The 15682-nt window shown below is 28.6% G+C and overlaps 1 protein-coding gene across 4 annotated transcripts in view; it reads left to right on the forward strand.

Annotated features, from left to right (window-relative positions):
- The window catches only part of Nrx-1 (neurexin 1), a 222501-nt gene that overhangs the window by 164309 nt on the left and 42510 nt on the right, over positions 1-15682 (forward strand). For all 4 annotated transcript variants that reach the window (XM_083109202.1, XM_083109205.1, XM_083109204.1 and 1 more), the window contains 4 exons: positions 58-275; positions 3631-3739; positions 13695-14017; positions 14501-14792. In XM_083109202.1, coding sequence (XP_082965328.1) covers positions 58-275; positions 3631-3739; positions 13695-14017; positions 14501-14792 — 942 coding nt within the window. The remainder of the gene's footprint in view (positions 1-57; positions 276-3630; positions 3740-13694; positions 14018-14500; positions 14793-15682) is intronic.

The following is a 15682-nucleotide window of genomic DNA, read 5'->3' on the forward strand; positions in this document are numbered from 1 at the left end:
AAATTTGGTTTTTCTTTTTTGTGAATAATATATTATTATTATATACACTTATCGCAGATGCGTCGACACTGCATTTGAACGGCACGCAGCAAATGACAGCACTGATGCCGGAAGAATCCAGAACACAGGCGGAGGAAGTCATCATACGATTTAAGACAACTAGACCACGTGGAGTTCTATTAGCGACAAGCTTGGAGAACAGTGTCGACCGTTTACAGATTTATTTAGACGAAGGCAAAGCGCAGATGCTAATTCACATCGGAGATCGAGAAAAGGTAAGTTTATGAAATATTCAGCTCTCATCATCATTATAGCGATAGTCAATAAAATAATGGAAGTAGTTCTAAATTACCGCAAAAATATTATTTATATTTCAACTCAAAATGACGAATAAAGTGTATGATGAAATATTTAACAAATATTAAATGTAAACATTTCGAAAATAATTTTGATAATTGGGAAATATATATTAATTATTAAAAATTTACTTAACTTTTAAAAATTAATTAATATTTTAATTTCTTTGTATTTTTTAAATATTATTTAACTGTTCTAACACCAATTTAACGTGATATAAAATCAAAATTACTAGATTTTATCACCTTTTGCATAAACGCTATGTTCTTTGTTAAACGCTATTTAAACAAATATTATTGCAAATAAATAGGGACGTGTTGTCGTGAAAGGACAAAATATTGAATTTAGCTCGGACAAATTCGATCCACTTAATGTCAAAGAGTACCCGCTCAGAAGTTAAAGGACCGCGTAGTTCGCGAAGATTTACATTCCTGGGAAGCATCTTCGACGTCGCTCTAGTATAGTTGACGTAGATCGTTCTCTCAGTTGCGAACGACGTCATGACATTAACTTAATACGTCACTCGCAGGAACATCCGCCAAGTAAATGGCTGGCGTCTCTCGTCTTCATGTAACGGAATATTCTTTCCGACGGAAATGTTGAACGCGTAAAGCGTATTCTCGGTAATTACTTCCGAAACATCAGATGACGCGCAATAATTTTTCATACTTTGTTATATTAATTCTTTCAAAAATATGAACTCCTATGGAAGATTTAAATTAATTATACTTATAATCCCTATATAAGATATTTAATATTTTAATATTAATTACATTTATAATCCTTATAAGATATTTATTATTTTAATATCTTAAAGTTTGAAAAAAACAGATAACACTTTTGACATGTAACGTAAAAATTTCAAGTATCTTCGATATCATTATAAATATCGTTTAGCATCATTTTTTAAGGATCAATTTATTTTTATTAAACATTTATCATCACAGGATATTTAATCTCTCAAATTAATGAATCTCTGCGAAATTCTTGATTATTGTAATTTTTAGCAATCTATTCTTTTATACTATAACAAATCTATATAATATTACTTTTACATCGCGATATAATTTATCTTGAGTAAAAAAAAAATCTTCGTGAGTTTATTAAGAATCGGTAAGAATACTGTTCTCCAAGGTCGCAAAGAGCGTTTCCGTGCTGCTCCATCGATCGTTTTCCCGGGAGCCAAATGCATTTCTGAATGCATCTCGCAACTCCTCGTTCACGCAATCCCCGACACCATCCCTCGCTTCTGTCACCCACATTCATACGTGGAAATACATAAGCAATTCTGCAATCACGTTTCCGGTCGAATGAATAGTAAATCGCTCGATTCGATTTCACAGCTATCTCATTAGATGATGCGTAAATGCACATTTTATCTTTCTTCATTTCCACGTATTGATAGTTGTGAATATCTTTAATTCTCGCAAAAGTGTTATTATTAGAAATGTTTGCCATCAACTTTTTGTTCGATAAATCATAAATACTTGAAAATAAAAAGATAAAATAAAAAATAAAATTTTCAATTATACATACATCTACACATATGTTAATGTAATGTGGACGAAAATATATGCGTGATTAATATATAATACAAAATTTCTATTACATATGTTTAATCATGATTTTACAATTCAAGATGTATCTAAAATTCTGGATATACAACTCGTTTCTGAATTATAAATCGTCTAAGATAAGTGTTAAAAATAATTAATCATAGAAAGCATTAATTTGTCGCGCGCATTACATTGTTGTCATATTAAACTCTCAGATATTGTATTAAGCAGCGGTGGTACCTGAATTAACAATCTTGGGTCGAAGTCACTTGCAACTCTCGTACATGTGCGAATGAGTAACCAGACGTACATACATGTACACAGATATAAGCGCGAACGTACAAGGCGCACGATAATTTACGGTAATGTTTCAATCTCTGTATTCTCTACACGGACTCGTTAATTGGGCGGAATAATTGATATGATAATGCGGCAAGCTTGATGATTAGTCTGCGGAAAACCGGATTCCACGAAGTTCCTAGGAAGTTTGAAAGCGTTTCAATAAAGATTCTATCGCGTTCGCTTCCGATTTTCTCGAAATTATCCGCAATTTTTGATAATTTCTTAATTTTTTAATTGTTGCGAGACAGAAATTGAAAATCATAAAGACAATATTCAAGTAATTTCAATAAATATGTCCAAATATGCGACAAAAAAAGAAGAATTTTTTAATACTTTCAATTTTAAACTTCATATTTTATGAAAATCTTATGATAAATATTAAACAATGTATAAGATTATTTATAATAATTTATAATAATAATTTATAATAATTTTATAATAATATCGTTACTATTTTATCGAAAAGAATTATTGTATATTTATCAAATCATTATATTTATAATAAACCTTTTTCCATATTTTCATGTATATATAGATTTTGTATTTTACATATACATATGTATAATGTGACATACATTCTACATCATATAAAAAGTTTCTAAAGTTAGATTTATATTTTATACATAGCTTGATTTTGATTCAAATAAAGTTTAAATGCTCTGAAAAAAGCGTGAAAAATAGTTTGATAAAAATACTGTTCAATTTATCAAGCCAATTTATCAAATATAACTTTTCACTAACGGAGATTTTGATGGAGTTGAAACCGATTTTTCTTTAATAAAAATTCAATAAATTGTTTTTGAATTTATATATTGAGTATAAGAAATATATTTAACGATTGTTGACGCAAATTGCACGACAGCTGCAATCAGAGATTTGCAATAATAATATTCAATCCGGCAGCGATGCATAGATGACGTTAGATGACAAACGCGTGTCAGGTGCTACACGACACATGATATCGTATGTTGCAATAGGAACTGTGTCAGATAGTGACGAGTTGCTTGGATTTATGGAGCTTGGCCGAATGACAGACATCTCATAGAGATGGTTTATCGATAGCTTTAAAGCTATTGCGACACGTTGATGACGTTGTTACTGTAAAACGCGATAAAATTTCGAAAACTCAGTGCAAATATATCGACTGACTTTGTTTTAGTATTCAAATTTTAGAATAGAAAAAAAAAGATCTTTGGAAAATTAAATTTCCTCTAAAAATTTGCAATTACTTTAAATACTTTCCAATCAAAATTTTCCAAGATATAGATTTGTCATGTGCGGCTTTAAATTCTTCGCTTTAATATAATATTCATAGTTATTATAGATGTTTATCACAGCTCCTGCAATAAACTTAATCGATACTTTTCAATTTCAGTTATTGGTAGCTGGACAGGGTCTTAACGATGATATGTGGCATACACTGAGATTTTCCAGACGCTCCAATTCGCTCAAATTCCAAGTCGACGACGAAGCAGCCAAACGAGGTATGTACATTTAAAATTATATTTATTGCTATTTAGATAAAAATTATTCTAAATAAATATTTTTTTATTTACAAAAACAGTTACACAATTTTCACTCAAGACATTTTTTTTCTAAGTTTGTCATCTTTATAAATATTGATTTTTGTAATTAAATAATTTGTATGTACAAAGCGTTATTATTAAAAAGAATTCATGATACTTTATAAGATAAATAAACATGCAAAACGAATATTGGATAATCAAATAAAAAGGAAATTAAATAAAAGGAAAGACTGGTTAATTTAAACACGAACTATATTATTAACTTGACGGAAATGAAATGCCATTGGACGTGTAAAGTGCAGCAAATTGTATGTCGGTACCAGATGCAAAATAGTTGATTGGTTTTGTGCAGCAGCGGTGCAAGTGGCGTCATCGATCGCAAAGTATAAGGAACATTGAGGGGAAAAAACAAATCTATTTCAGGACGTCAATGAGAAAGAGAGAGAAAGAAAGAAAGAAAATAAATGCCAAAAATACATATCCATCTCTTATTTCATTCAAAACATTACTACGTTAAATGTTAAGATAAACAATGAAAAATATATAAAAATTTTGATTTTTTTATTTACTCATTAACTGTCACATTAATTGTTTTATTTTTATTATATGTGATATTCTGGCGTAAGGTTTAAAGCCCATTTTAGACGATTTCTCGCGAATTTGCGATAAATTTCCCGACAAAATTTCATTCATAATTTTATATGATGCTAATATCATAATATATATGTATATTTTAATATATATTTATGTATGTATTCTATTTAATTAAATATGCGTTTTCTACATTACACGTAAAATTATAAATAAAACTCTAATTTTATCGTAAAATAGATCATTTAAATCAATTTTTTTCGAAATATTAAAATTAAGTAATTACTAAAATAAGTAATATATTAAAAGTAATACATTATCTTTTCTGAGAAGATTGACAAATGTCATTATGTATAAAATGGCCACAGCAATGACAGCGATAAATCTATTAAACGATTTTCTTATATGCATGTTTAGAATATCGATATCTTGCTTTTATACGCGACTAAAATCGCGTAACCATAATTAAACTTGAATTCGTAATGTAATCAATAGACCTTTTCCCTATACTAAAGCTTTTACATGAGGCTAAAAATCGTGCCATAATTAAACCTGAATTCGTAATGTGCGTAAAAGCGAACGATGCTTCGAGGAAATATTAGAACGAAGTTACTATATTATCTTCCCGTAGAGCGATATTTATTAATCTTTCAAGAAAAAATTTCTCCATTATTTGAAAATAATTAATCATATAAACATAAAGCAGAGCTAATACTTTTACTTTTATTTATTCAAACGATATAAAGAATTTATTTATTCTTGAAGATTAAGTATTTACAAATATACAGTGGAGATACATAAAATATTTATGGTTTGATTATGGATATGATAATGTGATAACACTTATTTGAAATGCTTATTTCATAAATTATTAATTTATTAATAATTTGATTAAGAAATTGAATCACCTTTTTATATTATGATTGTAACATTACTTTTTCATATAAAATGTCTTTTATTAAATATTCTTTACATACTTTAGTGAAATGTGTTATGTGACTATTATTAATTATACTTTCTTAATTTTCAAGATTAAATATTATTTTATAAGTAAGAAAACCGAAAAATATATAATTTTTAATCATATTATAGATCATTATATCTATTATATTTCTATGAAACTTAACTTTTATTTTTAATTGTTTTTAATGTTAAATATGCTATGTTTATAAAAGGGAATTCGATTCATAATTGTCTAAAGCATATATAATTTAAAAGAAACGTGGTTAAAATAAGGAATAATTACGTATAAATTAATTTTGCAATTACGTGGCACAAGAAAAAAAAAATTATTATAGAGACATGCAATGAAACTTTTTTAATAATGAATCTTATATGTGGTCTATTTTATACAAATTTCGAAAAGAGAAATTTTCCTCTCATGTGATGTTTCTTGCAATTCAGACGCGTTTTGCACGTCGCATCGATTGTATCGATTCGAAGAGTCCTTATACATCGTACACTGAAAAAAAAATTCTGGGTAAATCTATGAGATGCATTTAGTAATGCATTTTTTGAAATATTTAGTTTTTATCATCAATATGATAATAATAACAAAATATTTAGTAATAGTTATAAACATTTTCCAAAAATAGTTATAAATATTTTACGTTTAATTGAGTTCACTAAATATTAAAAATAATTAAATAATTTCGTCTTAATCACCTATACGTAACACTTACAGCGCTGTGGTGAAATAGTTTCAACTAAACGTATAGGTGATTAAGACGACATTATTTAATTATTTTTAATATTTAGTGAACTCAATTAAACGTAAAATATTTATAACTATTTTTGGAAAATGTTTATAACTATTACTAAATATTTTGTTATTATTATCATACTTGATGATAAAAACTAAATATTTCAAAAAATGCATTACTAAATGCATCTCATAGATTTACCCAGAATTTTTTTTTCAGTGTATGCATGTGCACGTTCGAACTTCTCGCTACAAGGCGAAAGAGACCGTGCGAGGGAGCAATATCGTATTTCAAAATTTCTATTTAGCATAAATATCTGACCGCGGCCTCGGAAATTTCGCGGCGAAAGTCGAAGTGAGAGAGAAGTCGAGAAAAAATACATATAGATACAAGAAAACGTGGAAAAATATAGAAAGTGGAGACAAAGATAGAGGATCAATATAGTATTTGTTGTTCTCATAAATGTCATTAATTATCAAATAATATTATGTAACAATATAGAAAAAATTGACAATGTTGATTAGAATATATATAACGAAAAAAAATTTTATCTTTATAGAAAATTTTATAAAATTTTTATTATGAACATGACTAATAATTTTTATTTTATTTTATATAATTTTTTTCATATAATTTTTATGGAATTTTTGCTCAAATATTTTAATGATTTCAATATATATTATTGTTTCTGTTTCAGTCATACACAAAAATAAATGCCAAGAATTTTTAATTATATAATTTAATTTTTCTATTTAATTTTTAATTATACACATACGCATGCGAAAATTTTGAATATTTTTGTATGCTTGATGTATACTTTATAGCTTCTTTTATGTTAGAAAAATTAATTTAATTGATTATTATAAAAATATTACTGCTCAGTTGGTTACTTAATTTTTTCAGATGTAAAACATTGAGAAAAAGCAATAATCAATTTAAATTTCTATTTTTAGTTTGAAGCGTTTATTTTAAAATTAAAATAAAATATTATCTAATAATTTACGATATAATGTGCAGTAGCAGAGTTGTGTATACATATGTTGAGTTATAAAACAAAAACATATAAATTATATTTAAATATGTATTTAAATTATGTGCTTATATAAAGTCATATTCATAATAATTAATATTGAAAAATAATTATTGCTCGCAATTAAATTAAATATTTCATCGCTTTTTAAACCAATATTTAACAAATATTACATAATTCCTGACAAAATTTGTTTAAATATAAATTTTTATAAAGTATACTAAATGAAAATTTAATATTCTTTTTAATTCAATTACTTCAAAGAACCATAAATTTAAAAAATGTTATGTATATAATTATGTAATATATCCAATAATCGAAAAAATGATCAAGCGATTATTTTCACAAGTAAGAAATAAGATATAAAAAAATCAAATTATAAAAAAAAAATAAACTGCTTACCCCAAGATTATTGCGCCATCGCCTGATGCCATCTCGGGCCTCCTCCGCCTCCTCCTCCTCCTCCTCTCTTGTTCGCTCTTTGCTGCACTTTCATGGCACTCCCACGAAAATGATCACTCGCGAAAACACTCACTAGACGTTAATCGCACGTCACTTTGTACGGCATTCTCGACGTTGATCACACGCGACATGCATTTACAATATAAGGCGACAAGAGATTAACACGTAAACCTACGCACTTTAGCGATCCAAATTCACGCATCATCCGTCGTAGCAACGTCAAACAACAAATAGAACGCGATGTAGAATCGAATTATTCTATATCCGTTTTGTTTTGCTTGTTTTTCCGTAATCTCATAAGTGTAGGCAAGTGACAATTAAATCGGACGGAGATTTCGAAACCCTGATACGAGATACATTCCGATCAAAATCTTGTTAAGGAAACATTATCCACAGAGGTTATAAAACGATTACTAAGTAAAATTGTTATTTTCTGTTACTTCGATTCCTAAATCACGTAAAATTTATACTTCGATAAATAACTCCGACATTTCGCGAATCATTAATTATAATAAACGCACGGAATTACCGTATTTCTCGAAGAATAGCAGCGATGACGACACGGAACGTTTCGGGCACTTATCTCGCGGCTCGAGCCTCAATCATGTGAAGGTTACTGCGTATGTTGGCAATACTTCGCCGCGCGAACGACAAGGTCATTGTTGGCAACAACGCCTTGTACGCCGTCAAGATCAAATACTGTGTAATAATTAAATTGTTATCACTACGAAATATTTAACGCACTGTAAGTTGTATTTATATGAAATATTACTCTTGAATTTCGTGCATGAATTATTAAATCAATTATTCAATTAATTATTAATTATTAAACAGTTAATGTGTATTACATTTATTTAATTAATCATTAATTATTATAAATGGTTAATGTATCACAACTTTTCTTTGCTTGAATTATTCGATGCTGCAATTTATGCATTACTGCGCGTTCTCTCGATTTGAAAATGATTGATAAATTACGTTTGAATTAACAAAAATTTCGAAGCGTAGTGCGAGATATACTCGAATTCAAGCATCCCGAAAGAAAAATAACTATTATTCATAAAGATTGCACTGAAACAATAACTTCTATATAATTCCTATTCTTTGTTGCTTTCATTTGTATTTTAAATATATAAATTTCACGAAGTACCTGCTTTGATAAATAATTGCCGCCTCGGTACGTTTATGAATGCTCAATCGTAGGAGTTAATTAATCGTGCAGATTAATAATTTTTAATTTTAACTAAAGAAATTGTTTATTAGCTTGAGTGACAAGATTAAATAACAACAAAATTGCAAATTTGAAATTATATATATTTCTATTTCCATATCATTCTCACGAATAAGAAACTTTTAAATAATAGCAGCGTATATGTGGCAATTTTTCTTATAAAAAATAAAATCTTGAGAAGTGATCATATATTCCAAGGGCTATTATCTCGTAGAAGGATAAGCAAATAACGCGATAGATACGAAAGATACGATATTAATTATTTCGCAATAAAGTTATGATGTCTTTGAAATTGGAAAACAGAAATATTCGATGGAAAAACGGAGAGAAAGAGAAAAGAACAATGAAGAGATAGAGAGAAAGACAAAAAGGGTAAGGATTAACTGCATCGCACGACTAAATTGCCTCGAGCGTAAATACAGGTGTACACGAGACTGAGGGTGGATTTTGCCATGGAGAGAATTCTACCTTCCGATAATCAATTTCCACATCGAGATTTATCAGTCGGTAGATTCACCGCGGCGCGGCGGATCATTCGGTCTACCAAGATTTATGCGAGCGCCATACGATGCGGCCGTGGCCTCGTATAGGAACGATGCTCTCGCGTAGAAAATAATTTTCCGCCTTCCCTCGATCATCGCACGCCGCGCGATATCAAATGTTGTTATTTGTCGAACCGACGAATCGGAAAAATTGGCGGACATTTTGGAACTAAATCGTCTCATCGTTCTCAGCTATTGTTGTTAGCGATGATTAAATAAGGGTCATCGGTTATCAGTTATAGTTGCATAAATCTTTCTTATTTGAAAAAACAGAAAAATATTCATGATAATTCATATAAAATCTTACTTTGCTTTAATAATTTTTCTGTTATTCTATAAAAAAAGTTTTATGTCAAAAATATAAATGAGCTTAAAATAAGACACTAATAATATATAGATAAATTATAAAGTTTTGGTTCTCTTTCTTGAAGAAATAAATTTGTAAAATATTTCAAAAAATTACCGATTAATATAAATGATAAAAATGAAAATAAAAAATTAAAGCAACTTTTTAATACTTGGAAATTTTTTATTCTCTTAAAAATTTTGTGGATAGTATCATAAATAAATATCTTTTAAAATATCTAACTTTTGATAATCTCAAAAAAAATTGTACATATAGAGAATATTGAGTGGAATTAATTTATTCAAAATAAAATATATGTTTAATTTCAAAAAATAAGCATTTGTTCCTTTGTTTTCGTAGAGTTCGGTAGCATCCTATATGTTTTACAAAGATCCTAACAAATTTTGAAACTTCAAAAAAATTTTATTTCTATAATATAGTTTCTGAAAAAATAATAACTTGTAACACGTTACATGAAGTATTTTGTATATTTATTTTAAGTATTTAAAAAAAATTACATGCGAAGAACATCTTTAGACGATTAGGCAAGTGAAAAGATGAGTAATTGTTTGGCCGTTCCATAGATTTGAATAATTAATGAAAATCATCAGGAAAGTTTTGGAAGATTGAGCGGGAAAAAGCGCACGTTATAAAAATTAAAGAATTTTTCCAGCAATTTTTCACACAAGTTTCAAGAACCTTCTCGTCGTGTAAATTGTATATAACTGGGAGAAAAATTGGTGAATTAGAAGCTGCGGTATAGTTTATTGCAAAAAGTTATTAAAGTTTCCTTAAACTGAAAACTTGAGATGCATATTGCTTTAAATAAACAATTAAATTATAAAACAGAAGAATTGATATCTTTCTATAAAATATCCAAATACGCTAATTTTTCCGATATATTTTGTATTTTTCACATACATATAAATATTCAAAATGATGAAAATACAAATCTGGGCACTTTTTATTTTTAAATATTAATATCTTATTTATTATAAATTTACGGTTTGTATAGTTAATTTGGAAAATCAATTCTTAAATCACAAAATCTCTTCGAATAAGGAATGTCTCTTAAACTATAAACAATTGAAAATAAAGAGCTTTTCCGTAGTTAAAATTTATAGGAAACTAGATTGATAATGAAATCTTGTTTTTTAAATTTCAAATGAAAAAGGTTATATAAAATATACTTAATATTACCAAGTATGCAATTGCCTTTGGAAATATCATGTATTCGATCAATTTTAAAAGAGAATAATAAAAAAACTTACACAGTTTTATCTTATCTAAAATCTCTCGCTACTATGTTGCTACTGTATTTCAATTTTGATAAAGCTTCTTTTGAAAAAAAGCCCGCGTTTCTTCTATCAGATAAATTATAAATTTCCCATGGGCGCTCTCGATTCTTTGTAATCAAAAATTCAAAATGCATCGCGCAACGAATTCGCTTTTGCATTCTATTTGCGACTTTTTGAATCAAACTACTCTTACGAATGCTAATCAATAATTTGTCAAAGTTATGATTGTTATCACATATGTCAATCAAGAAAATATATTAACGAGCATATGTCGTTTGTGATAAAAATATTTTAAGTAAAGAAGATGTGAAAAATGACTCAAACGAAACATAAAGTGCTTTACAGAAACGCAATTAAAATGTAATAAATAAAGCATAAAATATTAATAAAATATAATAAATAAATTTTACTATAGCTTTAGATGAAAAAATATTTTATAGATATTTTATAGAAGAACGGCATATAATTTTCTAACAAATTATTTTCTTTACATATACATATAATATTATTCTAGTTATTTTAAGTTATACATATATTTAAATAATTGAATCATAATCGAAAAAAGAGGAGTTTTTTTTAAAAATAATATAAAATTTATACATGGAAAATTTATTTATTGTACAACAGGTGTAAAGGAAAATAAATAGTTTACGACAAATAAAATAAATAGTTTACGACATATTTTTGCGCAAGAGATATTATTGGAATAAATTAATAAAATAATAAATAAATTAATAAATAATTCAATAACAATTTTTTATAAGAATTCAATAACAATTTTTTTACAAGAAATTTTTCTCTATTTTTTCTTGTCACGTTTTATGCTGGGATAACTTATTTTTTATTTAAGTCAATGCTTTGTTGAAAATAATCTTATTAATTTTACATTTTCTCAGAATCGACTTTCTTGAAAATAAAGTCTTTAAAGACATTAAAAAATTTTATTCTTTCAAGTTACCTCTATTCGTATAAAATGATTATTTTCATAAACATGTCAATAACGAATTACGTTATACACGTATTTAAAAGTACTTCAAAAATACTTGCATCCATTTCTACATAAGAGTATATTTTGTGCCACTTTCTGGACGACTGAATGATCAATACTTGAAGAGGCACGCACCACTTTCGGATGTTCCTCTCGACGCAGAGAATTTTCTTGGCTCGCACGAGTCTAAGACCGTCGATTTTTCTCTGTTTACGCCGATCCGCCGACCATATTATTTACGAGCGGTAGATACGAGTCGGTGCCATCGATTTTCCCGACATCCAGCGGACGGATTACAAATCGCGGGCATGCAAATGCGCTTTTTATCGTGCCGACTCCTCGAAATGCTCTTCACGCCGCCGTCGGCTGACGCAAACGAGAAAATGCATCCGAAATCGGCGATGGGGTCGACAGCGTGGCATGCGCGGTATTCGCGGCACTCTATCGCAAAGCGATGCGTTTCAAGTATAAAGTAAATTATAGTCCATGTGCGATTCCATCAGCGGTAAATGCTTTTTGCAGAAATTCTCTTGGGACTGTCACGCGCAAGGTCTCGTTTAATAAACGATGGACGCACTACAAATAAGCAAACAATATAGAAATATCGAAGATCTCAATATGCTTTCTGCATGATATATTGGCACATTTTAATATCAATATTATCTTTTTTTTATATTACATCTTCAGTTCAATATCGATATTATGTCGTGTTGATCATTAATCTATCGCGCTTATAAATAATAATATTTAAATTGTAACTTTTTTGTATGTATATATTTATGTAGGATAATTATTGCATGTGGCAACACAATAATTCTATTACGATAAAACAGTAATGCAGTATATCACAGAATATCTTATTAATATCGATAAATAATCCACGCGCGCATTCTGGGCTTACCAATCAGGCCAGCTCCAATCTATAAAACAATCTCCATAGCCAACCACAGTAGCCGTTGTGAAACAGCCACCCTCGCAAAGCTGTCTGCCAAATCACCCTATTAAACTGACGGCGAGTGCCGGCAATATTGAGTTAGGTGGCAATAACCTAAATTGCAATAGCCCTTTACTTCGGTGCAATCGATCGCGCTAGAACAACGATAATTACTGCACAGCGAGGCACATGCGGTTTCTGTCTTGAACTCAGAATAGTTCAAGATCCGTTTAAATACTAAAATTCTGTAAACTTGCAAATTTTTAGAAATTTTTATCAGCGGTTTTTTCGGTTAATTTATCGCATCTAATGAGATATATTGTAAATATAACACACTTTGGTTTACGAAATCATTAAAACTTATATATACAAATATTAAAGTGAAACATACAGTTATATTTTGTATCTCTGTACATTTTTTATTTTATAATATTTTCAATATCGTGAAACATGAAAGAAATAAATTTTATAAAAAGTATAATTTTTCATTTGATATAATTTCCTGATATTTTTGTTTTGGAAAAGCAGAATTTAATTAATAATAATATTGTAAAATATCTTTCAAGTGTCAATATCTTTTATCTATAAATTATTTCTTGTTTTATAAATAATAAAATTAATCAAAAATCTGTAGCAAAATATTCAATCTCTTCTAATATCTTCTCATATGATTTGAATATAAAAGGCAACTTTTAATTATTTTATTGATATTGCGATATGAACACGCGTAATAGCTTTCGTTGTTATCTTAATTAAGAATGACAAATCGTTTGTTGTAATAAAAATAGAGGAGACGCAATTGGGAAAGCAGAGCATCTTGGAGTTTCGTACCCTCCATGTGGGCGGATATCTTCACACGGGCGAGGACATACCACATTTCGTGGGCCAACTGCAGCAGATTTGGTTTAACGGATATCCGTATTTGGAGATTGCGCGCAGCGCTGGAAGCCATCAAACCTCGCACCAGGGTGTTACGCCCATCATCAGAGTTACCGGCAAATTCGGGAAGAGAAACCATCCGGTTCATCATCCGGTAACCTTCACTTCCAAACACACTTTTGTTGGCCTTCCAGTGCTCAAAGCGTATGTGGAGACTAACATCTATTTCCAGGTAAAGATTAATATTTATAACAATTATATTTGTAACAAACCATTGACTCTTCTATTCACAATTTTTCTGGCCATTTTTCAGCAATGCTTCATGGAAATGTCGAGATTCTTGTATTCATTTATCATATTTTTTTCAATTTAAAATTTTAAAACATGTCAGAATAAAAAATACATATCAGAATAAAGTATGAAATATGTTTGGTCAAGCTCACTCTTTCGATGACTTTATTTGAATATATTTTTACGTGGACATATTAGATATCGAAAAATCGATCTGTATACAAAAGAATTGTATTGTAAATGTAGATATTTTTAAAAAGTACAATTGCATTTTGCAAAGTTATCGAAAAAAAAGAATTTGAAGTAGTTAAATTGCATCCATGTTTTTTCATTATCAAATAATAAAAGTTTCATCGTCAACAAAAAAAAGAATGATAAACTGCGAAATATTCTCCGCTTAATAAATCTACAAATTATTTTCCAGTTTAAAACGCGTGAGGCGAACGGCCTGATCCTTTATAACGCCGGAAGGGAACATGACTTCATTGCAGTCGAGTTGGTTAACGGACACGTTCATTACGTGTTTGACCTTGGCGATGGGGCCGTCAGGGTCAGGGACACCTCCAAGTCCAAATTGAACGATGGCAAGTGGCACGCCGTCAGCATCGGTAGACCTGCCTCAAAGAGACATACCCTCGCTGTAGACGATCATGTGACCGCCGTCAACAGCCAGGGCAGCAATGAGAATCTCGATCTTGATGGCATTTTGTATATAGGTAAGTTGAAAGGGCTACAAACGCCATAAAATGCCATAAACTATTTATTTTAACATTATCTACAAAACAGATATAATATGCAATTGTGTCCAATCCAAGATAAATATTTTTAAATTCTTAATTATATAATTATAAATCTAAGCTTGTGCTGTCTTTGCTTCTATATAATTCTTATAAAGACTACAGAAAATTTCATGGAGAATTCGCGTTGTTCTGTTGTTCAGATTAGCATAGTATGAAAATGACAATAGCAACGAGTGGGAATATTTTAATATATTTAAAAAAAGCAGCCAAACTACGTCGGAAACAAGATATTGAAATCTAAAAATGATAAATACGAAAATAATAAATGTTATATATTCTTTAGTTAAAATAAATTTAAGAAGGATAAGAGATTGAAGTAAGATGAAATATTTAAATTAAAAATTTTTTATTTTTTAATTATTATTATTTTACAATATGTGTGTGTAAATAAAATCCTTCGAGATTTTGAATTCTATATATTCTAATTTTTTTAATAATTCTATATATTTTAACTTTTTTAAGTATCTTCTTTTTACTTATTGAACAGAACTATTACTTATGTACTTATGTAATTTACTTATGTAACAGAATAGTATAGGTATAATCTAACTTTGTAGTAAAATATATTTATTTGCTGCACGAAAAAAAATAATTTCATAGTGATGCAATATTAAATTTAACTAACAATGAATATTGCAGAATATAATTAATTGTTAAAAATTTAGAAATCTCTCTCTATTGAAGCATTAAAAAAATTTTTTTAGATTATTTCCTAAAACATTATTAAGTTCTCTTTATTCTTATCCAATTTTCAATTATGATAATCTAATTGTCATACTTTCTCTATGTAAAGTTCTTGTTACATA

This window comes from Camponotus vicinus, unplaced genomic scaffold (assembly GCF_025532165.1).
Source record: "Camponotus vicinus isolate PSW18456_S1 unplaced genomic scaffold, iyCamVici1.0 SCAF_9, whole genome shotgun sequence".
NCBI lineage: Eukaryota > Metazoa > Arthropoda > Insecta > Hymenoptera > Formicidae > Camponotus > Camponotus vicinus.